Source organism: Bos javanicus, chromosome 11 (assembly GCF_032452875.1).
Source record: "Bos javanicus breed banteng chromosome 11, ARS-OSU_banteng_1.0, whole genome shotgun sequence".
In the NCBI taxonomy this organism is placed as follows: Eukaryota; Metazoa; Chordata; class Mammalia; order Artiodactyla; family Bovidae; genus Bos; species Bos javanicus.
Window position 1 is genome coordinate 67,002,701 of NC_083878.1, and position 26,611 is coordinate 67,029,311.

Below are 26,611 nucleotides of genomic sequence, written 5' to 3' on the forward strand. Positions count from 1 at the left end.
AGCTCTGTGCATTCCCAAGAGACACACAAGTTCCAGAATGTGAACACCAGAGGGGTGGCCCTGGAGAGGCAGCCTAGGTCAGGTGAATTCAAAGTGTAGACCTTGAAAGCCTGAAGACCCTTGTTCTCTTCTTCGTAATCTACGGAGACCACATTCTTACCTATTTCTACAAAAGACGTAGCTGTGTGTGTTAAGCCCCTTTGCAAGGCAGAGTTTGCTTTTTTAGACTGAAAGGCTCACTTGTCAAACAATGAATGTCTCTGAGCTATAGAACACAGGAGCATTAAACCTGCACAGGTCCTGGGTCTGGAGGCAGGTATTCAAGGAACAACTTTAGGTATTTCTTTGAATTCTGTCTTGTGAATTTGTCTCAAGGCCAGTGTCCTGGGTAGGCCCATGTGACCTCATTCTGGGTGCACAGAGCTGTCCTCAGTCTTACATCTCATTACCTTTTGCAGGGGTGGGGGTGGAGCAAAGATTTTCAAGCCAAAGTTAAAAATGAAACTGAGAATTTATGACAAAATTCCAGGAGATTAATCACAGGATAAATGTATTCTAAAGTCTAAATGCCAGGTTTTGAAAGTGGAAAGATTTTTTAAAGCTCCCCACCTCCATGAATAGTGGGTGTTTCAAAATAGAGGTCAGTTTGCCTTGGAGAAGGAAAAGAGAAGAGGGGGAGAAAAAGTGGGCCTGGAGGTTCTGAAGTTAAAAGACGTCATTTTTTTCCTAGGAAAGCTGTCTTCCCACAGTCTGTTAACTGGATATCTGAGGGTCTGCATGTGTGGTGGGGCGGATAGTGTGTGGGTGGGTGTGTGACTGTATGTGAGTGCGAACGGATGTGTAAGTTTAGGTGTGAGTGTGGGGAGTATATGTGTGTGGGTAAATGTAAGTGTGTGTGTGTGCACGCGTGAATGTGGCTATGTATGAGTGTGGAAGGGGTGGGTGTGAGTGTGTGTGTGTGTGTGCAAATGTGTGTGGCTATGTATGAGTGTGTAGGGGGTGACTGTGAGTGTGTGGGTGTGTATGAGTGTATGGGTGTGTGTGCAGGGTGTATGGAGGGCCTAGGCAATGGTGTAATGACCCCTAGTGACCATCTCCAGGAGGCAGCCATGAGGGGCTACTGTTTCCCACGGCTGCCAGGGCTGCCCCCTCAGCCACGTGGGGGATCTGCTGTGAGCTGCCCTGTGCACCGAGTGCTGGGCCCCCTGGGGTTGGTTCCAAGTTCCTACTTTCCAGGTCTCAGCCCCTGGGATCTGCTCAGGTCTCCTCGAAGGAGCTTGTGCAGAGAGCCAGTAAGGCGCGGCAGGACTGCCTAATATGTCCATTTTCCCGTGGGGGTGTCAGCACCGCCTTGGTGCCGGGTGGCGGTTTCAGTGCTACTGTTCCCCATCGCTCTCTCATCAAGGCCTGCTGAGCCCTGCAGAGCTTACGTTGGACGGAAAAAGTAGCACAGAGTGGTTTACACATGACATTGCAGCAAGATGGGTGGAGGCCAAGGCAGGTGTCTCCCACGATGGGCGGGGAACCGGCTCCTCTTCACTTCCCTCTGACTGTCTAGCTCTGTGAATTTTTACACACGATTCCCACTCCCAGTGTCTCTCTTTGCCACTACAATACGTGCCTCTCTGTGGGCTCTTAGGTGGTGCTAGTGGTAGAGAACCCACTGTCGATGCTGGAGACTTAAGAGACGCAGGTTCAAACCCTGGGTCAGGAAGATCCCCTGGAGAAGGAAATGGCAACCTACTCCAGTATTCTTGCCTGGGAAATCCCGTGGACAGAGGAGCCTGGCGGGCTACAGTCCACAGGGTCACGAAGAGTCAGACACGACTGAAACAACTTCGTGCACAGCACATGTGCCTCTATGGACTGTGTGCCTGGGTATGGATTCTGGGCTTTGAAATTAGATTTCTTGCCGTGTACCTGGGCCAGTCACTTCACTTCTCTGAGCTCCAGTTCCTGGTCTGTAAAATTTAGAGCTTTCCGTGAAGACGCAGGGTGAGCATTCAACCACGCTGGACTTGACCCTGATAGTGTGCTTGCACGGTGGCTGGCACAGCTAAGACCTCACTAAATACAGCACTGTTTGTGTGGATCTTTCACATCAGGAGTTTCATCTTCCCTGGCTGCTCTGACTGCATGGGCACAAGTGAACATATCTAGAAATCCCTTGGTTGCAAATATATACAATGTCTGGTGATGACTCACATTTCTTACTAAAATATTTATTTTATTCACTCAAGAAATATTTACTGACAACCTTTAGTTGACCAAATGCTTTTCTAGGAGGTGTGGTTAGACTGGTGAAAAAAGTTTATAAAAATCCCTGTCCCTGGGAATCTACTTTCTCACGCCTGAACTTCTGTCTTTTCACACTTTGCGGTTTGTGATCAACAATGAATCCCCTTTTTTATACAAGAGGAATATGAGAGGGCTCTGGTCCACCAATAACTAGGTCAGAGTGGAGTCAACTATAGACATCAGGGTCCAGTAGAATGTATTTTTGTGTGCCAGGCTGCACAGCAAATGTTTGAAGCCTTGTAAGTCTTGAGTTCACTCATTTAGAGGGTTTCCTCTATATTTTAAACTCTGCACATTACCTAGCACCATGCTCTGCACACAGGAAATGCCCAAGAAATTTTACTGGTTGGTTAATTTAAAGGATATAAGTTTCTTTGTTAAAGAGAACATATCCCATGAATCTTCTGCCTGTGTGTGGGCTTAGCAGCTCAGTCCTGTCTGACTCATTGAGACTCTTTCAACTGTAGCCCGCCAGACTCCTCTGTCCATGAGATTTTTTTTTCAGGCAGTAATACTGGTATGGCTTGCTATTTCCTCCCCTGGGAATCTTCTGGACCCAAGGATCAAACCCCCGCTTCCTGTGTCTCCTGCATCGTAGGTGGATTCTTTACCTGCTGAGCCTTATTCAACATTATTTTCTCCCCTTCTAACACACACACACACACACTTTCCTCCTCTCTCTTTGTTACTTCCAATTAGCTTTTCTGAGCAAGACACAGTGAGGGTGCTCCTTCATGATACCAAATGAATAAGACATGGTCCTTGTCTCAAGAACTGCTTCATAGCTCTAGCACCTGCAGACATGCAATAAAAAGCACATAGATATTTATTCCTTATACTGAGCCATAGTTCAGTTCAGTTGCTCAGTCATGTCTGACTCTTTGAAACCCCATGAATCAAAGCAGGCCAGGCCTCCCTGTCCATCACCAACCCCCGGAGTTTACTCAAACTCATGTCCATCGAGTTGGTGATGCCATGCAGCCATCTCATGCTCTGTCGTCCCCTTCTCCTCCTGCCCCCAATTCTTCCCAGCATCAGAGTCTTTTCCAATGAGTCAACTCTTCGCATGAGCTGGCCAAAGTATTGGAGTTTCAGCTTTAGCATTAGTACTTCCAATGAACATCCAGGACTGATCTCCCTTAGAATGGATTGGTTGGATCTCCTTGCAGTCCAAGGGACTCTCAAAAGTCTTCTCCAACACCACAGTTCAAAAGCATCAATTCTTCGGCACTCAGCTTTCTTCACAGTCCAACTCTCACATTCATACATGACCACTGGGAAAACCATAGCCTTGACTAGACGGACCTTTGTTGGCAAAGTAATGTCTCTGCTTTTGAATATGCTATCTAGGTTGGTCATAACTTTCCTTCCAAGGAGTAAGCATCTTTTAACTTTATGGCTGCAGTCACCATCTGCAGTGATTTTGGAGCCCCAAAAATAAAGTCTGGCACTGTTTCCACTGTTTCCCCATCTATTTCCCATGAAGTGATGGGATCAGATGCCATGATCTTAGTTTTCTGAATGCTGAGCTTTATGTCAACTTTTTCACTCTCCTCTTTCACTTTCATCAAGAGGCTTTTTAGTTCCTCTTCACTTTCTGCAATAAGGGTGGTGTCATCTGCATATCTGAGCTTATTGATATTTCTCCAGGCAATCTTGATTCCAGCTTGTGCTTCTTCCAGCCCAGCGTTTCTCATGATATATTCTGCATATAAGTTAACTAAGCAAGTTAACAATATACAGCCTTGACCTACTCCTTTTCCTATTTGGAACCAGTCTGTTGTTCCATGTCCAGTTCTAACTATTGCTTCCTGACCTGCACATAGGTTTCTCAAGAGGCAGGTCAGGTGGTCTGGTATTCCCATCTCCTTCAGAATTTTCCACAGTTTATTGTGATCCACACAGTCAAAGGCTTTGGCATAGTTAATAAAGCAGAAATAGATGTTTTTCTGGAACTATCTTGCTTTTTCCATGATCCAGCAGATGTTGGCAATTTGATCTCTGGTTCCTCTGCCTTTTCTAAAACCAGCTTGGACATCTGGAAGTTCACGGTTCACGTATTGCTGAAGCCTGGCTTGGAGAATTTTGAGCATTACTTGACTAGCATGTGAGATGAGTGCAATTGTGTGGTAGTTTGAGCATTCTTTGGCATTGCCTTTCTTTGGGATTGGAATGAAAACTGACCTTTTCCAGTCCTGTGGCCACTGCTGAGTTTTCCAAATTTGCTGGCATATTGAGTGCAGCACTTTCACAGCATCATCTTTCAGGATTTGAAATAGCTCCACTGGAATTCCATCACCTCCACTAGCTTTGTTCGTAGTGATGCTTTCTAAGGCCCACTTGACTTCACATTCCAGGATGTCTGGCTCTAGGTGAGTGATCACACCATCCTGATTATCTTGGTCGTGAAGATCTTTTTTGTACAGTTCTTCTGTGTATTCTTGCCACCTCTTCTTAATATCTTCTGCTTCTGTTAGGTCCCTACCATTTCTGTTCTTTATCGAGCCCATCTTTGCATGAAATGTTCCCTTGGTATCTCTAATTTTCTTGAAGAGATCTCCAGTCTTTTCCATTCTGTTGTTTTCCTCTATTTCTCTGCATTGATCACTGAGGAAGGCTTCCTTATCTCTCCTTGCTGTTCTTTGGAACTCTGCATTCAGATGCTTATATCCTTCCTTTTCTCATTTGCTTTTCACTTCTCTTCTTTTCACAGCTATTTGTAAGGCCTCCCCAGACAGACATTTTACTTTTTTGCATTTCTTTTCCATGGGGATGGTCTTGATCCCTGTCTCCTGTACAATGTCGTGAACCTCCGTCCATAGTTCATCAGGCACTCTATCTATCATATCTAGTCCCCTAAATCTATTACTTGCTTCCACTGTATAATCATAGGGTATTTGATTTAGGTCATACCTGAGTGGTCTAGTGGTTTTCCCTACTTTCTTCAATTTAAGTCTGAATTTGGCGGAGAGGGGAATGGCAAACCACTTCAGTATTCTTGCCTTGAGAACCCCATGAACGATATGAAAAGGCAAAATGATAGGATACTGAAAGAGGAACTACCCGGGTTGGTAGGTGCCCAATATGCTACTGGAGATCACTGGAGAAATAACTCTAGAAAGAATGAAGGGATGGAGCCAAAGCAAAAACAATACCAAGCTGTGGGTGTGACTGGTGATAGAAGCAAGGTCTGATGCTGTAAAGAGCAATATTGCATAGGAACTTGGAATGTTAGGCCCATGAAGCAAGGCAAATTGGAAGTGGTCAAACAGGAGATGGCAAGAGTGAATGTCGACATTCTAGGAATCAGCGAACTAAAATGGACTGGAATAGGTGAATTTAACTCAGATGACCATTATATCTACTACTGTGGGCAGGAATCCCTTAGAAGAAATGGAGTAGCCATCAAGGTCAACAAAAGAGTCCAAAATGCAATACTTGGATGCAATCTCAAAAACAACAAATGATCTCTGTTTGTTTCCAAGGCAAACCATTCAATATCACAGTAATCCAAGTCTACACCCCAACCAGTAACACTGAAGAAGCTGAAGTTGAACGGTTCTATGAAGACCTACAAGACCTTTTAGAACTAACAGCCAAAAAAGATGCTCTTTTTATTATAGGAGACTGGAATCCAAAAGTAGGAAGTCAAGAAACCTCTAGGGTAACAGGCAAATTTGGCCTTGGAATATGGAATGAAGCAGGGCAAAGGCTAATAGAGTCTTGCCAAGAGAACGCACTGGTCATAGCAAACACCCACTTCCAACAACACAAGAGAAGACTCTACACAGAGACATCACCAAATGATCAACACAGAAATCAGATTGATTATATTCTTTGCAGCCAAAGATGGAGAAGCCCTATACAGTCAGCAAAAACAAGATCAGGAGCTGACTGTGGCTCAGATCATGAACTCCTTATTGCCAAATTCAGACTGAGCCATAAAAAGGAATGAAAATAATACAATTTGAAGCAACATGGATGCAACTAGAGGTTATCATACTAAGTGAAGTAAGTCAGAAAGAGAAAGACTAATAACATATAATATCACTTATATGTGGGATCTAAAATATGGCATAAATGAAATCATCTACAAAATAGGAACAGACTCACAGACATAGAGAACACACTTGTGAACACCAAGGGAATAGTGGGGGAAGGAGTGGGATGGACTGGGAGTTTGGGGTTAACAGATGCAAACTATTAAATATAGGATGGATACATAAGGTCCTACTGTATAGCACAGGGAACTATATCCAATATCCTGTTATAAACCATAAAGAAAAAGGAAAGAATATGAAAAGGAATGTGGACACATGAGTCCCTGGTGGCTCAGTTGGTAAAGAATCTACCTGCAATGCAGGAGACTGGGCTCAATCTCTGGGTCAGGAAGACCCCCTGGAGAAGGGAATGGCAACCCACTCCAGTATTCTTCTTGGAGAATTCCATGGACAGAGGAGCCTGGTAGTTACTGTCCATCAAGTCACAAAGAGTCAGACATGACTGAGTGACTAACACACACACACAGACATATATGTAACTGAGTCACTTTTTTTGTGCAATGGTAATTAACACAACATTATAATTCAACTAGGCTTCTATAAAAGCATAAATTAAAAAAGAGATATTTATTTCCAAGCCATGGGGCCTTTGCTCACCTACACAGCCAAATATGCTTTTCTGAAAGTGAACACTGAGATCAGAAGCTCAAACACTTCTTTATAAAGGACCTCTTGCTTTTGAGCAGTACTTGTACCCTTAAGGGTCCTCTAACAGAACATGGACGTTTGTGTAAGTGTGTGGTCGAGAGTCTTGGCAGAAAGAGTGATCAGGGCTGAAACCCAGCCAATGCTCCTCTCATGAAGCTGTTAGCTGGCGAGTGGCTACATCCATCCCTCCAGGGGTACTATCCTCTCCTCCAGGACAGCTCCTGGCCCAGGGGTGTGAGATGGACCAATACTGGCCCTGGATCTTTGCTTAGCGTGGAATGACAGCCTCTCCTTTCACATCCCTTCCAGGCAGCAGCCCCTGCTCCATCACTAAACTCTTGGGGAGACTGGATTTTCTTGCTGTACTTCCCTTCTTCCACACTTACACCTAGTACAAGCTCTCTGTAAAGAGAAGGAAAACAGTAACTTTTCTGCCTTGTATCTAAGTTGATCTCCAGTGCCCTGATTTAAAAATGTTTCCCTCAATGCTAGTCTCCCCTGGGCTCAGCTTTTTCTTTGATTTCTGAACATCTGTTATGTTACTTTCCAGATAGGAGACTCTCACATCCTTTCACTTATACCTCTTTTCCCCCAATAACCTCTTTCTGAACACATAGGCCTCACCTGTCAAAACCAGAATTCTGGGGAAGTCAAAAGCTCTCAGTTCGGTTCAGTTCAGTCGCTCAGTCATGTCCAACTCTTTGCGACCCCATGAATTGCAGCATGCCAGGCCTCCCTGTCCATCACCAACCCCCGGAGTCCACCCAAACCCATGTCCATTGAGTCGGTGATGCCATCCAACCATCTCATCCTCTGTCATCCCCTTCTCCTGCCTTCAGCATCAGGGTCTTTTCAAATGAGTCAGCTCTTCGTATCAGGTGGCCAAAGTATTGGAGTTTCAGCTTCAACATCAATCCCTACAATGAACACCCAAGACTGATATCCTTTAGGATGGACTGGTTGGATCTCCTTGCAGTCCAAGGTACTCTGAAGAGTCTTCTCCAACTCCACAGTTCAAAAGCATCAATTCTTCACCACTCAGCTTTCTTTATAGTCCAACTCTCACATCCATACGTGACCACTGGGAAAACCATAGCCTCGACTAGACAGACTTTTGTTGACTAAGTAATGTCTCTGCTTTTTAATATGCTGTCTAGGTTGGTCATAACTTTCCTTTCAAGGAGTAAGCATCTTTTAATTTCATGGCTGCTATCACCAGCCCACCCTTATATTTCATCACACCCAGAACAGGACTTTCCTGCCCATTCCAACCCACCACGCTCTCTGCTTCTTTCTTTGCATCTACAAAAGGGCCTCTGAGGTCTATGAACTGTCTGGAGGCAGGGTTATTTCTAGCTGATCTTAGATCCCAGATCCAGTCCCTGTTTCCAGTCTGTGCCAAGTGCTTGGCCAATATGCATAGAATGAATGGATGGAGAAGGCCCCCTCACCTGAGCCACTCAAACCCCAAACCTCACCCCCACCTCCTGTTCAGCCGGGTGTGGGGCTCCAGTGATCCACCTCACCATTACCTCTCCTGTGCTCTCTGTCCCCCTGCCATAATCCTAATTCAGACCTCTGGATTTGTACCCAGAATATTGTACACTGTCCAGTTAGTTTTCCCCTTTTCCTTTCCTCCTTTCCTCTTCCTTCCTTCATCTCTTTCCTTTCATCATTTCTATCTTTTCTCTCATTTAATATAAAATCAAATCTATACTATGATAATAATGCTAACAATTATGACCTCCATTTAATGCCCATGTTTTAAGAGGCAGACATAGGCTGACGCTTGTCCTGTTAGAGTTCAAGTAGAGAGGGAAGACAGAATAAGAAAAGGACCAGAAGGCATGATAAGTGTTTTGAAGGACATTTATCCCCAGCTAAGAGAGACCAGAGCCCAGGGCTTGATTGAGTCTGTCTGAGCTGAAAAGGCTTCTTGTGGGATGTGTGGCCAGAAGTCTTAAAGAATGAACAAGAACATTCCAAGAGGTCCAACTGGGGGTGGCTAAGGATGGGTGGGAGAATATTCCAGCAGAGAGACTAGAATATTGTCATGGATAAAGTTCAGGATGGGTATGGAGGAAGGGCAGGAAACACCATAGGAAAATCACAAAGGATTCTGAATCCCATGGTAGGTAGTTTAGCCTTCATCTTTTGGGATAAAGATATTGGAGGGTCATTGAAGGCTTCTAGGTCAAAGAGTGACATGGTTAGACTTGTGTTTCAGAAGATCCATGTCGTAAACAATGTTATCAGTGGGTTAGAGGTGAGATTGGTGGGAGGGAGACAGGTCAGGCAACTATTGTAGAAATCCAGGGAGAGGATAAATGGGCCCCCCCAAAATGGAGGAGGGATCAGAGAGAAAGAAAGCTGTTGATTGTGAGGATGTAGGAATGGAGCAGCCTTCTGGATTGGCTGGTTGACTGGGAAGAGGTCAGTCACAACAAACCATAGAAAAGCAGGTTTGAATGTGTCTGTTGCACAACATGAAGAATGGGTAGGAGATGGGGGAGGAAGTGGTTAAGTTCAACTAGCAACACATGACCTTAAGATCTTCATGGTGGTACATGTGGGCAGTTGGGTAGATGAGTCCACAGCTCAGGAGAGGGTGTCTGGGGGGCAGCCATGTAAATTCTACCCCCTTTTCAAATTTATTTAAACAAGGTTCCCAGACTAATGCACTGCTCAGATCAACATATTGAGAAAATATCTTCAGAGATTTCTGGCTTTGACCGAACTATTCCCATCTCACTCACATGTTCACAGCTTCTAAAATAGAATCTAAACGGATGCAGAGTTGAGAGAAGTTGGAAGAAACATCTGCGAAGTAGACCTTAGAAGATTTTGTGATTGATTATCTGGAGGGGAAGGGGTCAGAAGATGAGAAGATAAAGAAAGGAAGTGATAATGCCTCCCCAGCTGACTTCTCTGTTTAAACTTCCTCCTTTAATTTTTTCTCATTCCAATTTGGGGCAAAAAGCAGCTAACTTCTACTGTAGAAACTTCATCACTGAGAATATGGAACTTCTTCTGTGTCTTTTTTTCGTGTCTCATCTTGCCCTCCCTCACCTGCAGACTAGAGTGCAACCTATTCAGTTCAATTAAATCACTTGTCTATTTTATCACAGACCTCTCTTGCTCAGATAGGTGAGCTGGCTCCCTCTAACCTCTCAGATCAAGGCTGAACTTCTAACTCTGCCATCAGAAGCCACTTCTTGTCTGGACCCTCCAGTTTCATTTCTCTATTTGATGAAATGATACTCCCACCGTTATGGCCTGTTTCATCTCATGCTTGAAGTGCCAACCAATAGAACTTTCTGTGATGATGGAAATACTCTATATTGTCTATTACTAGCCATGAGCCTCATGGGATATTGAGCACTTGAGATGTGGCTGGTGTGAACAAGGCACTGAATTTAATTTATTCTAATTCATTTTGATGTATGTAGCCAGTCATAACAAGTGGTTACTATATTATTGGTCAGTGCAGGTCGTGGGGCCTATTCTTTCTTTATCTATGAGAGTAAAGGTGGATTTCCCACATCCCTAGAGTATTCTGTAAACTTTTTAACAACTGCCTTCCAACTGCCCACCTTGCCTCACTGGCCACTCGCCACCCCCTCTCCAGCCCACAGTCCAGCTCAGACTTCCTGCCTGAAGGGCTGGGAGCATGCAGTAGTATGTGATGACTGGCTTACAAGCAAAACTTATTACACTTATTATTTTTATTATGAGAAACAGCTCCCATAAATAGTAACAGATTTCTTTGTTTACTTTATTCAGGAACAAGTCACACCCACAGAGAAGAGAGACTGTTCGAAGGAAAAAATCAGGAAATGTAGTTAAAACTAAGTCCAACTTAGGGCCCATCAGGCTTTCTTCTCTGGTATTTGACTCATCTCATGATGAACGGGTTGGCTGAGGGGCCTTACTGAGGGCCAAGGTGGGAGACAGCTCTGATGTGGGACAGAAGGAGCCCCGGTTTCTTTACTGTCTCATCAGAAACTCTGCTATCATCTCCCCAGTATTCAGGCCTGATTCTAGCAGTGAGAATTTGTTCTGAATCATCTGTACTCATGGCCCAGTGCCCCAACTCACATCACATTTGATGGACGTACGGGTGAATGGGATCATTTCTGAAATATAACAGATGGTCAGCCAAGGCCTAGATCCCACACGTTGTGGACAAAGTGGTCACTCACTTGCCTCCAGGACATCAAGACCCCTCTTAACCAAGTCTGAGGATATAAGCTTCGTATATCTACTCTCCCTTTGCCAGGCTATTCTATGATGCACGGATGCTTCTGGGGGGAGGTGTGAGCTTTGCATGTTTGTTTCTGTTACTGCTGTTTTTGCCACTTTTATTGTTGTTGTTCAGTCGCTCGGTTGTGTCCGACTGTTTGTGACCCCATGGACTGTGGCACACCAGGTTTCCCTGTCCTTTGCTGTCTCCCGGACTTGGCTCAAACTCATGTCCGTTGAGTCAATGATACCATCCAATCATTTCATCCTGTCACCCCCTTCTCCTACCCTCAATCTTTCCCAGCATCAGGGTCTATTCCAATGAATCAGCTCTTCGCATCGGGTGGCCGAAGTGTTGGAGCTTCAGCATCAGTTCTTCCAATGATTATTTAGGGTTGATTTTCTTTAGGATTGACTGGTTTGATCTCCTTGCATTTCAAGGGATTCTCAAGAGTCCTCTCCAGCACCACAGTTTGAAAGCATCAGTTCTTCAGCACTCAGCCTTCTTTATGGTCCAACTGTCACAATTTTTGCCACTATAGAGCATGAAAAATTTCCCAGAGCTATCCCAGCATCTGAATTCTTCTTCACTGAGTTGGTTCTCTTCAGTCTCCAGTGTCTTTTTGGGTCCTGCTCCACTGCTCCTACTTCGTCAGTGCTTCTGGAGTCCTCTGGTTTCTCCTATCTCCTGGAGGAGTTCTAACAGTTTCTGTGGATCTCTTGGTGGGGGTGGGGCATAGCCTGAGTCTGGGGAGACCAGAGTCTTCAGAACCACCACATGGTACCCACCCGATTCCCTGCTCTCCTGCACAGGCTGCCTTTAGTGGCACCATCCTAGAAGCCATATGAACGTTTCTCATTAAGCACTTGCTAGGAGGGATGCCATCCCTCCCAAATCTGGTGCTGCTTCAGCTGAATGATCACATGAGTCCCATTGAGCTGGGCTACACAGAGGCTATTGAGGTGAGAGAAGATCCCTGTGCATCCGTCAGAATCCCTCACTCTTCAGTCTTCTTCCAAAATTCTGAATACAAACCATTCTTTCCACTTCTGCCCTCTTTCTAGTACAAATGTGAGTCTTTCCAAGTGACAGTCTCTGGCCTAGAGAGACACTTCAAATTCCCTCCTCCCTTTGGGTACTCCTACCCAAACCCCCCTCGGGTTCCCTCGGATCACTGAAACAGCCTTAGAGCAAGTGATCAGCCCCACAGTGGCTGTTCTTTGAGTTACAGATGGAAGACCTTGAAGACAGCAGTAAAGGGAAGAGCAAGATCTAAGATAAAATCCTTAACTGGCATGCCAGGACACATGGATATAAAGCAAATGTGTGGCTAGCGTGCTGCTGAATTGTCATCAGAATGTCAAGTTACTTTTTACTACAATGGGGTATCTGCACTGTTATGATGTCTGTGCAAAGGAGGTTGAATTAAGTATGTCTTGTGTCCTGGTGTACAACACAGGCTGACCCCTCCAGTCCCTGGTGAGAGGCAAGGGGTGATGCTGCAAGCTGCACCTTGGGAATGACAGTATGTGGCAGGAACGCAGACCCTTTGTGGGGTCAAGGAAGCCTAGTTAGGGAAGAGTCCATCTCAGACAGCAATACAGGATGAAATATATAAATAGGGTGATAACTCTGGATCCAATTAGAGTCAGTGGAAGAAAGACTCTGTAATGCTGTATACAATTCTGGTATTTGAAAGCATGTCGTGAACAGAAATACAGGATGAAAAACCAACAGGGAATCAAAAGCCATGAGAGAAGTTGTTGCTTCAATGCACTGAAGGTGGGAATGAAGGAAGAAGGAAGGTTTGATGATGGAGCAACATTTTGAAACGAACAGGGAAGCTTAGGAGATCCTCAATGGTGATCTCCATCTTCAAAGTAGGAAGTAAAGTCATCTGTTGATAAAAATAATGAGTGACATTTGTTCACCTTGGACGAGAGACTGTGCAAAGTGGTATATATATATACATACATACATATATATTCATTTAATCTCCACAGCAATTCCATAGAATAGGGACTATGATGATCTTAGTTTAACAAGTGAGGAAACAGGCTCAGAGAAGTTGCCTGATGTATCCAGGCTGAAAGATCCAAGAAAGGAAAAACTGGTCTTTAATCAGGTGAGATGAGATGGGCTGAGAGAGGAGCTGACTTAGTTCAGCAACGTCATGAACGTTCTGGGAACTGACAAAAGCTGGACAAAGGGATTATAAGATGGAGACTTCCTCCAGCAAGTAGGAAACTGCAGACACAGCAGACTGACAGGTACGGAGTTCACTTAGCACAAGGTTGAGGAGACAGGGAGCGCCAACATGATTTTAAGGGCACTGTTGAACCAGCTGGGAAACAAGGAAGGGAGAAACAGAGAAAGGACGTGCTGACCCGCGGGGGACCCCCCAGTTGGCTGACCGATTGCTGTGGAAAGGAGGGAAGGAGAGAGTTATCCTCAGTGGGAGTTACCATGGAGACAAGCTGTGGTCGCCTGGACCTAATCTGATGACAGGCAGAGCTCTCCTGTGAAAGCAAAAGGAAACTACACAGTGCAGTGGGTTGAAGGGTCTGGATTCAAATTCTGCTTCTGTGTCCTGTCGGCAGATTCATGTTCCTTTCAAATGCTTGTGTGCTGTCAGCCACACGGGAGGGGCAACCCAACCGAGGGTAATGGGAAGGCAGCCACAGGAGGCCCTTGGTCCAGCAGAGCAGAAAGGGCTGTGAACTCGCCCAGTGGGCAGGGGGACAGAAAGCACTTACGACCCTGAGCAGAAGGATTTGGGAGGTGCCCACATCCTGCATGGTGGCTGTAAGGTCGGGTAAGGGGCTATGGAGGGCAGCCGGGGCAGGGCAGAACCAGACAGTGAGGTTGGGGAACACAGCAACTCCTTCTACGGAAGAAGTCAGGCAGCTTCTGGGGGCTCTGCAGCTGCGTGGGACTCACCCTGAACCCTGAGAGCAAGAGGCACTATTTTCTCCCCTCTCTTGTCAGATATTGACTCCCACGCAGGAAAAAGGAAGCACCTTTTGTCAGATGCTGCGGCCACTTCCTCTTCAGACGGCTCCAGCCAATCTCTGGCTTTGTAGAAGGAGGGAGCAGACTCCAGCTGCCGGACCTTGCGGGTGGAGAGCCCCAGGGCCGGCGCTGGTGGGAGTGGGCCCCTCGGCTGGTTCGCTGGGTCCCGGGGCATCCTCTCTGCAGCAGATCTGGAGCCCTGAGCCCGGCCAGGCTGGGGCCCAGTGCCTCCCGGGCCCTCCCTGCACACTGCTTACAGCCCAGGTCAGCCCGCCTGTCTGTCCCTCTCCACAGCTCGGTCAAGGAGCGTGATGACCGGAGAGCAGATGGCGGCCTTTCACCCTGCATCCACCCCCAACCCGCTGGAAAGGCCCATCAAGATGGGCTGGCTGAAGAAGCAGAGGTCCATCGTGAGAAACTGGCAGCAGAGGTACTTCGTGCTGAGGGCGCAGCAGCTCTATTACTACAAGGACGAGGAGGACGTAAAGCCACAGGTACCCAACCAGGCTTTTTGCACCTTCTTCCTACAGCGGTCCCCTCCCGGGCGTGGGAGGCGGATAGAGCGCCGGAGATTCCTACAAACTCACAGGGGGCTTCTCACTAGGATAACATCCTGTCCATTCGAAAGGACTTCTCTGTCTTTCTCAGCCTTGTCAAGATAATATAAACTGGGCTTCAGAGATGACATGGTAATGATGCTCCATGGAGCCCCAAGATGATCACTGGGGCTCTTCCTAAACACAGCACAAAGTCAAGCCTGGCAGCTGTGGTCTTTTCTTTTTAACTTTTTATTTTGTATTGGGGTATAGCCGATTAACAATGCTGTGATAGTTTCAGGCAAACAGCGAAGGAGACTCCGTGACAGCGTGGTCTTGATGGTGATGCAGAGCACAAGGGCTCAGGGAGAGTGGATTTGGGTTCAGGAAAATTGATCTGAGGCTTTGATTTATTTGTCTGTTCAATCAGTATTTGTTGAGCATCTACTTTGCACCAGGCAGTGTTTTGGGGAATTGAAATAACCCCAGTGAGTAAAACAGATTAAAAAAAACAACAACAACCCTGCCATGTAGAACTTAGAAGACGGGGTGGGGAAGACAGAAAATAAACATAATCATTAAGACAAGTATGTGGTTTGTTAGAAAATGACTATTTCTATGAGGAAAAAAATAGAGTGGTCTAGGGGGATTGGTCATTTGAGGGACTTGGTACTATTTCAAGAAGGGTGGTCAGGATGATTCCATGAAGAGGGGGACATCTGAGCAAAGATTAAGGAGGAGTGGTAATTGGCCAGGCAGATCTCTGGGGAAAGAGCACTCCAGGTGGCAGGGACAGGCAATGCAAAGGCCCTGAGGCCTGAGGTAGAGTGTGTCTGATACGAGTGGGAAATAGCAAGGACAGCAGAGTGGGGATGTAAGAGTTAGAGAATGAGAGTATCAGAGGGGATGAGTCAGAAAGGAGAGGGCAGGAGGTGGGGGTGCAAATTGCAAAGGACACGGTAGGCCTCTGTGAGGACTTGAGCCTTCATACTGAGGTAAATGGGAGGCCTAACAAGGTTTCCAGCAGAAAGGGGTCATTCTTGGTGTGTGTTGTAAAAAGATGGCTCTGGCTACCATGGTCCAAAATAGATCCAAGGCGGAAGTGGAGAGGCATAAGGGTGATTTAGATGAGAGGCTATAATGTTTAAAATCTCAACAGGAGTTGGGGGCTGCAGGAAAATGACCAGATTGCCTGGTATACTTTGAAAGTACAGTAAACGGGATTTCCAGGTGGAGTGGATGGGGCTAGAGAGGGCTTTGATCCTAAATCTTGGGCTTGGGTCTTTTCTTCCGGCCTCATGGCCATTGTGGTAAATGAGAGCAAAAGGAGATGTTACTGACATCTGAGAAGCCCCAGGTGTTAACTGTATGTCTCAAGGCAACCAGGAGGGCTGGACACCCTCTCCTAGAGTGGTGGAGGTGAAAGAGTAGGCTTGGCTGGAAAGGGTTTACTAGGGAGAACAGAGTCTAGAACCTTCTGGAAGCAGGGAAAAAGTCCCCAAGAAGGGTGAAGATATTAGAAGTAGGTGACAGGGTATGTAAAGAAATGAGAAGTTTCTTTTGGAAGAGGACAGTTCTCTCTAAGGGCGGGCTTGAGGCTCTGTAACACATCAGCAATGCCTGGTTGCCACCCAGAGGGCTGGGAGTGTTTGTTCCTATAGAGGCTGGAGAGGGGCTGGAGACCCCACCACTGATGGAGCTCTTGATCAGTGTCCTGTGTGTAGAAACCAGACTTTCTTCACTTGAAAAACAGACCCCATCAGAGTCAAGCAATTACAGGCTAAGATGGAGTTCCTAGTGCGTTAATAGTGAGTCAGGAAGTCTTCCCATCTGCGAAGAGTGAGGGAGATAGCAATGTGTTGGCCTTCTGAAATTAGCAGAAAGGGCAGCTCAGTGAGACTTACTTCACTGAGGTGTAGGGGGGGAGCTTATGTTTGGTTCGACTACTATCCGGCCATGTAATTATTTAATTTGTCTAGACCCCTCTTTCTTCTTTTGTAAAATGAGACAGTTATCTGCCACAGGATTATATGAAGCACATGTAAAAAGTTGTTTTGTAAAAGCATAAACTGATGTCAAAGGATAAAATAAATTTATTGGTGGTCTTAACTTTTTTCCCTTACCTTGGGGTGAGGAAACTCAGAATCCTCTCAGGATTAAATTAGTAAAGCTGCTTCGAGGATGACAAGTGTGGCTTATATTTTAGGAAACCTATTAATGTATCAAGCCAATAAGTCAAGATCCAGAAGTCAAATGAGAAAAATTACACATCCCCTAAAGAGATGGCTGAAAAGAGAATTTGATAAAATTCAAAACTCATTTCAGATATAAAAAGTTTTTTTTAAAAGCTTTTAGTAATAAAATGATAGTTTCTTAGAATATTTTACATTATATGGGTATGAACATTTTGACTACAAAAGCCATATGGGAACATGGTAGGAAATTTGGAGGATGCAAAAAATCAGAAAGTAGAAAATAAAAATTATTCCATTAGGAAGAAATAGCTACCCAAATCCTCAATTCTTCCAGTTTTTTCTATGCATACACATTTAGAAATATCTATTCTAAGTGCAAAATTAGTATAATAATATTTTAATTAAAAATTAATAATATGTCATGAATAGTGTCCCTTATTATTAAATATTCTTCTACAATGTAATTCTTAGTGGTGGCAAAATAATTTCTTGTGTGGACATTCTATAATTTTTTAACCAATTTCATCCTAGAAATTAGTTGAGAATTTGGGCTGATGTTTCTATATTACTGTAACAAACAAGAATTAAGTGGACATCTTGTAGACTTTTCATATGTCTATCATTATTTCGTTAAGATAAATAAAAATCTATACAAACTAAAGAACTTTTATTATACTATCATTTAACATTGTTTTGGGGTCCATAGACATTGCAGATATCTTGAAGTGAAATCAAAGATATAAACTAAATTCATGGGAAAAAAATAAAGGTCTATTTCCACCCTATGTTTCACGCCATTCATGATGCTGGATGGAATAAAGACTTACGTGTGAAAACAAGTTCATAAAGATCCGAGAAGAAAGTGTAATTACCTGCATGATCTTTGGGAAGCAGGTATTTCTTAAGCACATTTTAATTGCTTAAGCTGGTTTTAATTGCATAAATAGAAATTTCTCTATCTTAAAAACCAAAATAACAAGGTGAAAAGGCAAGGAATAAACAGGAAAAACTGTTCATATACATCTGGTAAATATTCTTCATATCTAAAGTACTCTCAAGCCTATAAGAAACAGCAATAGGAAAATGAGCAAAGGACTTAAACGGACAATTTCCCAAAGAAATGTAATAGCCAAAAGGCATATGTAAAAAATTTCACTCTCAGTCGTAATTAAAGACATGCAGTGGAAGTTAATGAGATATCATTGTCCTTTTATAAAACCGGCAAAGATTTTCTAGAAATTCCAATATTAGTGAAGACTAGGGAACAGGAATTCTCATGCACTATTGGTAGAAATGAGAATCTGTACAACCTATGCCTCTTTAAAAACGCAAATTATTTGACCCTGCATTCCTAACGTAGGGGTTTATAATAGTGACATAGAAAGAATATACAGCAAAAGGGGCTAAGTTATATCAGGGAACTTATATATATTTATACAATAGAATATAATTCAGCTGTTGATGCTGAAATTGATACTTTTTGAAAATGAAAGACATTGATAATTTAATTGCTTGGGAAAAAAGCACTTAACAGCAGAGGATGATTTATATGCTAATCCCATTTTTGAGGGAAAAAAGAATCATGAATCTGTAATTTACGGGAAAAGACTTGGAAAGAAATACACAGATGTGTTAACTGAGTTATCTGCGTACTGGAGTTACACAAAACTTTAATTTTCTCTTTCTCTATAACTAAAATATAAATTAGTTGTAAATTTAAAAAGAACACACATCCCTAAAAAGCTCAAAACACAAAAATGCTGCAATGATCTTAGAGCAATGATATGAAAAAGGCCCTCATGTATACTGATGATGAGTACGTGCAGCCTTTCTAGAAAGCAATTTGGCTAGATTTCTAAGAGCCAAAAATATCATATCCAGAATGACCCTGTCATTCTGGTTTTAAGAAGCTCTTCAAAAGAAATCAGATATGTGCAGTGCTATTTGTAAATGAGAAGCATTGGATAAAGTGTCTGACAAAGGAGAATGATTAAGTAAATTACAGAGTCCTGTGTAATGGACTCTTATTTATGCTCTTCCGGGGGGCGGGGGGGTTTGGGAGAAGGCAATCTGTACATTTTTTCCTCTGAGTTCTCAGAAAGGTCTGTCCAGCTCTAACAGTATAATGCCCTGTAAGTCCATGACCTAGTTTTCTATAACTCATTCCAAAATTTCTTTGTCAAGGAAGTTGTTTAAAACGGAATCTCAGTGAATTGCTCTAAGTCTGTGCTACAGTAATGGTTTTAGACAATCCTGGTATAGCTGTCCCGTTGCTTCATCTGGTTTCTCTGAAGTCAGAGCAGATGGCTGTCTATGGGGGGCAAGCTGGGAAGTATTTAACCAACAGCCTGCCGGTAGAGGAACTATTTTGGATGAAGCACTTGCCAATTTCTGTGGTGTAAATACTCCCACCGTGGCTGATTCAAGCTACCAGCATCCCTGAACTCAGAATTGAGAATGGAAGTACAGTAGCACAGTGTTAGACACTATTTCTACCACACAGATTGATTACATGTAAATAACTACATGAAGAAAAATGATAGTAAACTATAGCAAATCATTAGGTAAATAGAAATTTTTTTTATATTTATATGAGATGATGGATGTTCACCAGACTTATTACAGTGATCGTTTCACGGTGTTTGTGGGTCAAATCATTGTGCTGTGTGTCTTGAACTTGGACAGTGTGGTATGTCACTTGTGTCTCAGGAGAACTGCAAGAAAAAAAAAGAAAAAAAGAATTAGAAAATTATAAATTCCTCATAGTACTATCTTTATTTTTAATACAAAATATTTCATTGAAAGGTCATAGAATTTAACTTTTAATAATGGCTATGAGCTATGGGAACAAAACAAAACACTTGTTTTTTAGACAGGAGGGAGCCCTGCCTAGTAGGAAGAAAAATAAAATGTCATTTCAGAGGTGTCTGTCTCTCCTAAATACATCTCTAAACTATTATTTGATAAATCTAATTCAAATAGAGTAAAAATAAAATGTGTAAGTACCGTTTATTGAATAGTTATTCGGTGCTGGGATCTGTGTTAAAAGTCCTGCATATACTATCCAGCAGCATAATCTCAGGGTCAATTTTTTCCTGAGGCCACTGATATTTAAAGATAATGAGGAGTGTGTAGGTGGTGGCTATTTTTAAATAATAAAATTAGAGAAGTATAAGCAGATATTTTTCATTTTCCTTCTTCCCCTGCCTCCCTCCTCCCACTCCTTCTCCTCTTCCCCTTTCTCCCCTCCCCCTCCTCTTCCTCTTCTTGTTTATTTTCTACTGTTTCTCAGTCTTAGACATTTTCATTTCTAGACCCCCAAGGAACCTTTATTCTTTTGGGATTCTGGGCTGATATGAGAGTTGCTTAAGACTCTTCCTTTATAACTTCTCTGTTGCCAATCCTTTCATCTGTAGTTTGTTCTAGAAATAAAACGTCCCTGTTTACTCAACTCTGAGTCAGATACACTACCTATTACAGTCAGTGAGATGTAAATTATGAGTGAGTAACTCGAGGACAAATTAGTTATGTCCTTTCCTGCAGTTACTTAGACTTTGAAAGCATTGGTTTCCTCATCTGTGAAATGGGTGTGGCCATCCTGCCCTGCTTTTGATCTGGGGCTGTTCTGAGGTCTAAGGAGATAGTGCGTGTGACGGCGCACTGTCAGTGGTGAAGCAGTGAGTGCACACGTGGTGGAGGTGACTTGTTTTTCTGATGACATTTTCATGAGTAAGGTCACAAGTTCCACCCTCGCTCTTCTACCCCACCCACCCCCGAGAATCCATGATCCTCCTCCCCTGTCCCTTCAAGGGACATTATGCTGAAGGGTCTCAGCACCTCAGCTGTGATGTGAAGAGCACAGGCTGTGAACTCACTTCTGAGATGAATTTCTGCCACTTCCTAGCTCTGTGACATTGAGCAAATCACAGAACCATTCTTATCCCATTTCCTCACCTGTGAATTTGTGTAGCAATACTTTACTTGGAGAATTGATGAAAGGACTAAATGAATAATACACAGTTGAAGTGCTTAGCAAAGGCACAGACTCCTGGAGTATGCTGCTGCTAAGCACTGCATCTCCTTGATGACCTTGGTTCAGTCCTCAGTGCCCCCTCTGGTGACCTGGCAGGTGGTAGGATCCCCCCAGTCTCAACATGGCCTCCACAGAGATCAGGTGTCTGGTTTGGCCATGAATTTGGGCTCTTGGAAAAGTAGGAAGAGACACAGGTTGTTGACAGCACCCTCTCCGCTCATTCTGTGGTCAAGACCTTGTCCTCTTTGTCTCCTCAGGCACCTCCCTTGTGCTCACATTGCTTCCACTTAATTTGACCGAGGTCTGAAGAGCCGAAGGGCCCCATTCGAAGCTGAGATGCTCACTTTCATGTTCCTCTCCACCAGCCCATCACTATCCTGCCTGTCCTCCAACTTAAGTTTAGTTTGAAGCTGATGACATTTCTGTTTATCTTAAAGGCCTCGCTTTCAATCTTTCAGGGCTGCATGTATCTACCTGGAAGTACAATCAAGGAGATTGCCACAAATCCAGAAGAAGCGGGGAAGTTTGTCTTCGAAGTCATTCCAGGTAGGTGACAAAAAGTGGGAGAGATGTTCGTTACATTCCCGGGTTACTTCTGATCCCAGAAGTCAAGGCCAGATTCAGTGAGTCTGTCAACCAGCTAGCCAACCAACCTAGTAAGAATGCATAATAGTTCTATATATAGTTAATGATCCTATACTAATTCATTAATAACATAGAAACTAAGTGGATGTGTGTCTGATTCAGCTCTGTAAGCATTTCAGGGGCACCCTCTTGGAGCCAGCTATTCATTGGGCACTGGGACACTGATCTGAAAGTATATCACCCTCGCTAACTAAAAGGGAGCTTCCCTGGTGTCTCAGTGGTTTGTAAAGAATCTGCCTGCCAATGCAGGAGACACAGGATCGATTCCTGGATCAGGAAGATCCTCTGGAGAAGGAAATGGCAACCCACTCCAGTATTCTTGCCTGGGAAATCCCATGGATAGAGGAGCTTGGCAAGCTACAGTCCATGGGGGTCACAAAAATGTTGAACTTGACTTAGCAACTAAGCAACAACATGGAAAGGAACTTAGCTTTGAAGGTGAGTGGGACAATAAAATGAACAAAGTATAAACAGAACCATGAGAAACTGCCGTGTTGGTAGGTCAAAAATGGTTGATAATCAGCAGTCTTATATGGTGCAATGTGATCTAATAAGAAATGACAGCTCCAACTTACTGAGAACTCATTACGTGTCACATGCTGTAATTCACCTGTTACACAAGTTAACAGCACGCTGGAGATGCCTGTTTCTAATCAAGAGTTACCTTCCTCAAACGCATGTAGGGAACAGGGGAATTTGTCTCAGTTTGTCTCAAGGGGAGTTGATGTGCCACACTGAAGCTGCTTCTGCCCATCTCTTGCCCCACCAGGAACTCCAGGGCTGCTGGTCCAGCTCTGCAGCCAGGTTTTGCTGCTGCCATGGTGACACAGCAGGAGAGGCCCCAAGTCCCCTGAGTGCCCCTTCCCTTAATTCTCTCTTTAACCCTCACACAAGTCAGTCGTATGCATAAGAAGCTTGAGGGGGAAGGCAGTACAGCAGAGAGGGTACATGTGCACTGTTGGAGCCAGCCTGTGTGGGGCCACATCTGGCCCTGCCGTTTGCTGTGTGTGTGATAGAGTAAAGTGAAAGTCGCTCAGTCGTGTCCAACTCTTTGCGACCTCACCAGGTCCATGGAATTCTCCAGGCAAGAATACTGGAGTGGGTTGCCTTTCCCTTCTCCAGGGGATCTTCCTGACCCAGGGATCGAACCTGGGTCTTCTGCATTGCAGGCAGATTCTTTACCATCTGAGCCACCAGGGAAGCCCCTGCTATGTGTGTAATTGTGGTCAGTTATTGAATCTAATTATTTAATTTCTCCTTCCTCTGTTTCTTTACCTGTGAAATAGGGACAATGATGATGATAGTGAGGATTAAGTAAACAAATATATATGTCATACTTGGTATAGTATCTGGTAACAGTGTCATGTCAGTATTTGATGTTTTGGCAATAACTAGAGGAAATTGTTTGAGAAGGCAATGGCACCCCACTCTGGTACTCTTGCCTGGAAAATCCCATGGATGGAGGAGCCTGGTGGGCTGCAGTCCATGGGGTCGAGAAGAGTCTGACATGACTGAGCAACTTCACTTTTACTTTTCACTTTCATGCATTGGAGAAGGAAATGGCAACCCACTCTAGTGTTCTTGCCTGGAGAATCCCAGGGATGGGGGAGCCTCGTGGGCTGCCGTCTATGGGGTCGCACAGAGTCAGACACGACTGAAGCGACTTAGCAGCAGCAGCAGCCAAACTGGCTATGACTGTTTATAGAAAACATAAAAATAGGATTTTGTTTTTAAAGTTCAGCTCTTCCTAAGTGACCACCTCATGGGCCTTCCCTTGATTTTTATATGAGGAGCTATCCATTTTTCTTCCTTCTGAAAGGAAGAGCCTACTTTTCCAATCTCTCCTTTCTGAGAGAACTCCACCCCTCTCCCACAAAATTTCTTCTCTTTCTAGGGCCCCTTTCCCAGCACAAATCATGAGACACAGCCACTTATGATAACTTGTGTCCCATAGCCTGATTTTTCAATATAGGGTGACCCTACTGAGAGTTCCAACTAGAAATTTACTGTGGGCTTTGCACCAAGAAGCCAGTGCCTTTGGAGACTCTGTGCTAGGGTAGGGTGAAGATTTGTCCTCTCATCATAACTTACACTTGCAGTTGTCTCCTGGGCTGCTGGGGCAGTTCTTGGGCAGATTCACACATGTATGTAGGTGCATGCACACACTCATCACATAAGGAAAAACAACACTTACAAAGCAATAGTAAGGTAGGGAGCCATTTTCCCAAACATGTCATCATTCACCCAACCTGAAATGAGACAATGCTTTCTATTACAATGTAGAGAATTTTCAGTTCCTTTTTTGGTCATCCTTTTGTACGAAAAGATTCTCAGGGGTCAACCCTGGCATAAGAAATGGCCTTCCTAATCAGGGCCCCCTCTCTGTGATCACCAGTGTTAGCTGTACAAAGCCCACAGAGAAGAGTTCCACTGTTGTTATGCTCTGCTTTTCTTTATTTGGAGCAGGCAAAGATTTGTGGCAGGCTTCCCTTCCCTACTTAACTCAAGCAGAATAGCAGTCTCCCACCCAAAGGGAATCATCAGGTAGCGGGGGGGCTATTCCTTCTGTGGAATATGTAGGATTTAATTCTCATACTGCTTTCTGAGATGTGACACCAAATTTCTTGAGCACCTGCTATGAGCTGCACATGTTGTAGCAACTGGGAACCCAGCAATGAATGAAACAGCCTGTAAGCAGCTTAGAATCAAGGGAGGAGACTGACAACAAGCTAAATGAATGAGTACATTGTATAGTTTTATGATGAGATCAGTACTATAAGAAGAAAACAAAGTAAGAGAGAGGCAGTTCTGGGTGAAGTGGGGATGGCAACTGTTGATTTATCATTTGAAGGAGAGCAGGCAGAATAGACATCATTGAGAAGGTGACCTTTGAGCCAAGATCTGAAGGAAGTGAAGGCATGAGCCAAGTGTGTATCTGGAGAAGAGCATTCCAGGGAAGGGAACAGCTGGTGCAAGTCTCTGAGCCTATTTCTCATGTTCAGGAAACAGCAAAGCGGTCAAGGTGGTTACAGTGGAGTGCTGAGAGGGGAGAAGAGGAGGCGATTTGGTCAGGGGTGGGCCCAAATTTCACAGGCACTGGTCAGTAACCACAAAGTTTGATTTTGTGCTGGAAGGATGGAAAGCCATTGGGAGTTTTGAGCAGAGAAGTAACATGATCTAACTTTTGTTTTAAAACTCTTTTGAGGCTAAAAAGGGGCAAAGTCATAGCAGGAGCAGCAGAGAGGAGGTTATTGCAATTATACAATTGAGTGATAGAGACAATGAAGGAGGTGAGAAATAAAGCAATTTCTGGACACATTTTGAAGACAGAGAGTACTTCATTTGCTGACAGATTAGATGTAGCAAAGAGAAGTCAAGGTTGACTTCAAGGTTTTCATGCAAACAGGAAAGCTGGCTCTGCTGAGATTTGTGCATGTAGAAGATCAAGGCTTTAGCTTTGTATTTTTGTTTTAGTATTAAGTAGTTAACTCGATTTTAATGACAAGGAAAACAATGTTCAGGGTAATTTAGCTACTGCTTCCATAGGAGTAAGGATATGATGTTAAAAGAGATTTAGAAAAAAAACTCCCCACTAGATTTGGAATGGGAGGGGAGATGTGAAGGAAGGGTCCCTAGAGAAAATAACATTTGTACTATATTTTAAAGGATGGGCTTCTCTGATAGCTCAGATGGTAAAGAATCTGTTTGCAATAAGGGAGACCCAGAGTTTGATCACTGGGTGGGGAAGATCCCCTGAAGCAGGTAATGGCTACCCACTCTAGTATTCTTACCTGGAGAAATCTGCGGACAGAGGAGCCTGCCAGGCTACAGTCCATGGGGTCACAAAGAGTTGGACACAACTGAGCAATTAAACTTTGACTTTAAAGGCTGGCTAGGAGTTCCTTAGGCAAGGGAAAAAAAAAAGGCAGGTTCCTAACAAGAGAAACAGCCCAATAGGTGACACATGCTGAACAGACTGTTTAAGTCAGAGAAAGTATGTGTCTGAGGGCAGAGCTGCTGTTCTTGGGCTTTGTATTAATGTCAAACAGTTTCTCTCAAAGACAGCTCTTCCTAGCACCTCAGTGTGTCTAAACACTCATTTGTTTGTAGGGCAACAAGAACTTTCAAATTCCTTGTGGTTCTTGTCTCTCAAATCTATCTTAATCTCATTCAGCCTCACTTTCCTTAGCCTTTGAGAGAACCTACTTCTGAATCCATCTTGTCATCAGCTCTTCTGATCAGAAAGATCAGTCATAGAAGCTCTGATTATTTAGAAACATCAAGATCTGGGTATTTCTTAATTGTTGCCATTATGCAACCAAACGAATCTCTCAGGAATAAGTGTGAATTGAAAGGCATGTTCTCTCAGACTGGAGTGTAGGCGTGATGGAAGACACCAGATGAATTTTGGCCAAGGTCAAATTTGAAGCACCATGGGCTGATGGAGACTCTTGAGAGAAAGATCTGTAGCCTTGCCCTGAGTGTGGTGGTAACTTACTGGGTAACTTCTGGGCTTCTCATGTGATGCTGGTGGTAAAGAAGCTGCCTGCCAATGCAGGTGATATAAGAGACGTGGGTTCAATCCCTGAGTCGGGAAGATCCCCTAGAGCAGGAAATGGCAACCCACTCCAGTATTCTTGCCTGGAAAATCCCATGGGTGAGGAGCCTGGTGGGCTACAGTCCATAGAGTTGCAAACAGTTGAACATGACTGAAGTGACTTAGTACTTACTGGGTACCAATGGGCAAGGCCCGTTGCACCTCTGGGCTTCATTTATTTGTGGAGCAGAAATGATAGTAGAGCCTCATTCTACTTCAAAGGGATATTGTGATTCCTTTGGGATTCCTTAGTTCTTCCCCGAGGGCTTTTTACTGCCTATTTTACTTCTGGAAACATCTGGATGTTCCTCAATAGCCAGTGCTTCCATGGACTGAGACCAGA

General features: G+C 44.1%; 1 protein-coding gene across 4 annotated transcripts in view; it reads left to right on the forward strand.

The window, feature by feature from the left end:
* ARHGAP25 (Rho GTPase activating protein 25) overlaps positions 1-26,611 on the forward strand; it is a 94,200-nt gene that overhangs the window by 31,505 nt on the left and 36,084 nt on the right. For all 4 annotated transcript variants that reach the window (XM_061432852.1, XM_061432854.1, XM_061432851.1 and 1 more), the window contains exons 2-3: positions 14,557-14,756; positions 21,485-21,572. In XM_061432852.1, the coding sequence (XP_061288836.1) occupies positions 14,557-14,756; positions 21,485-21,572 (288 nt within the window). The remainder of the gene's footprint in view (positions 1-14,556; positions 14,757-21,484; positions 21,573-26,611) is intronic.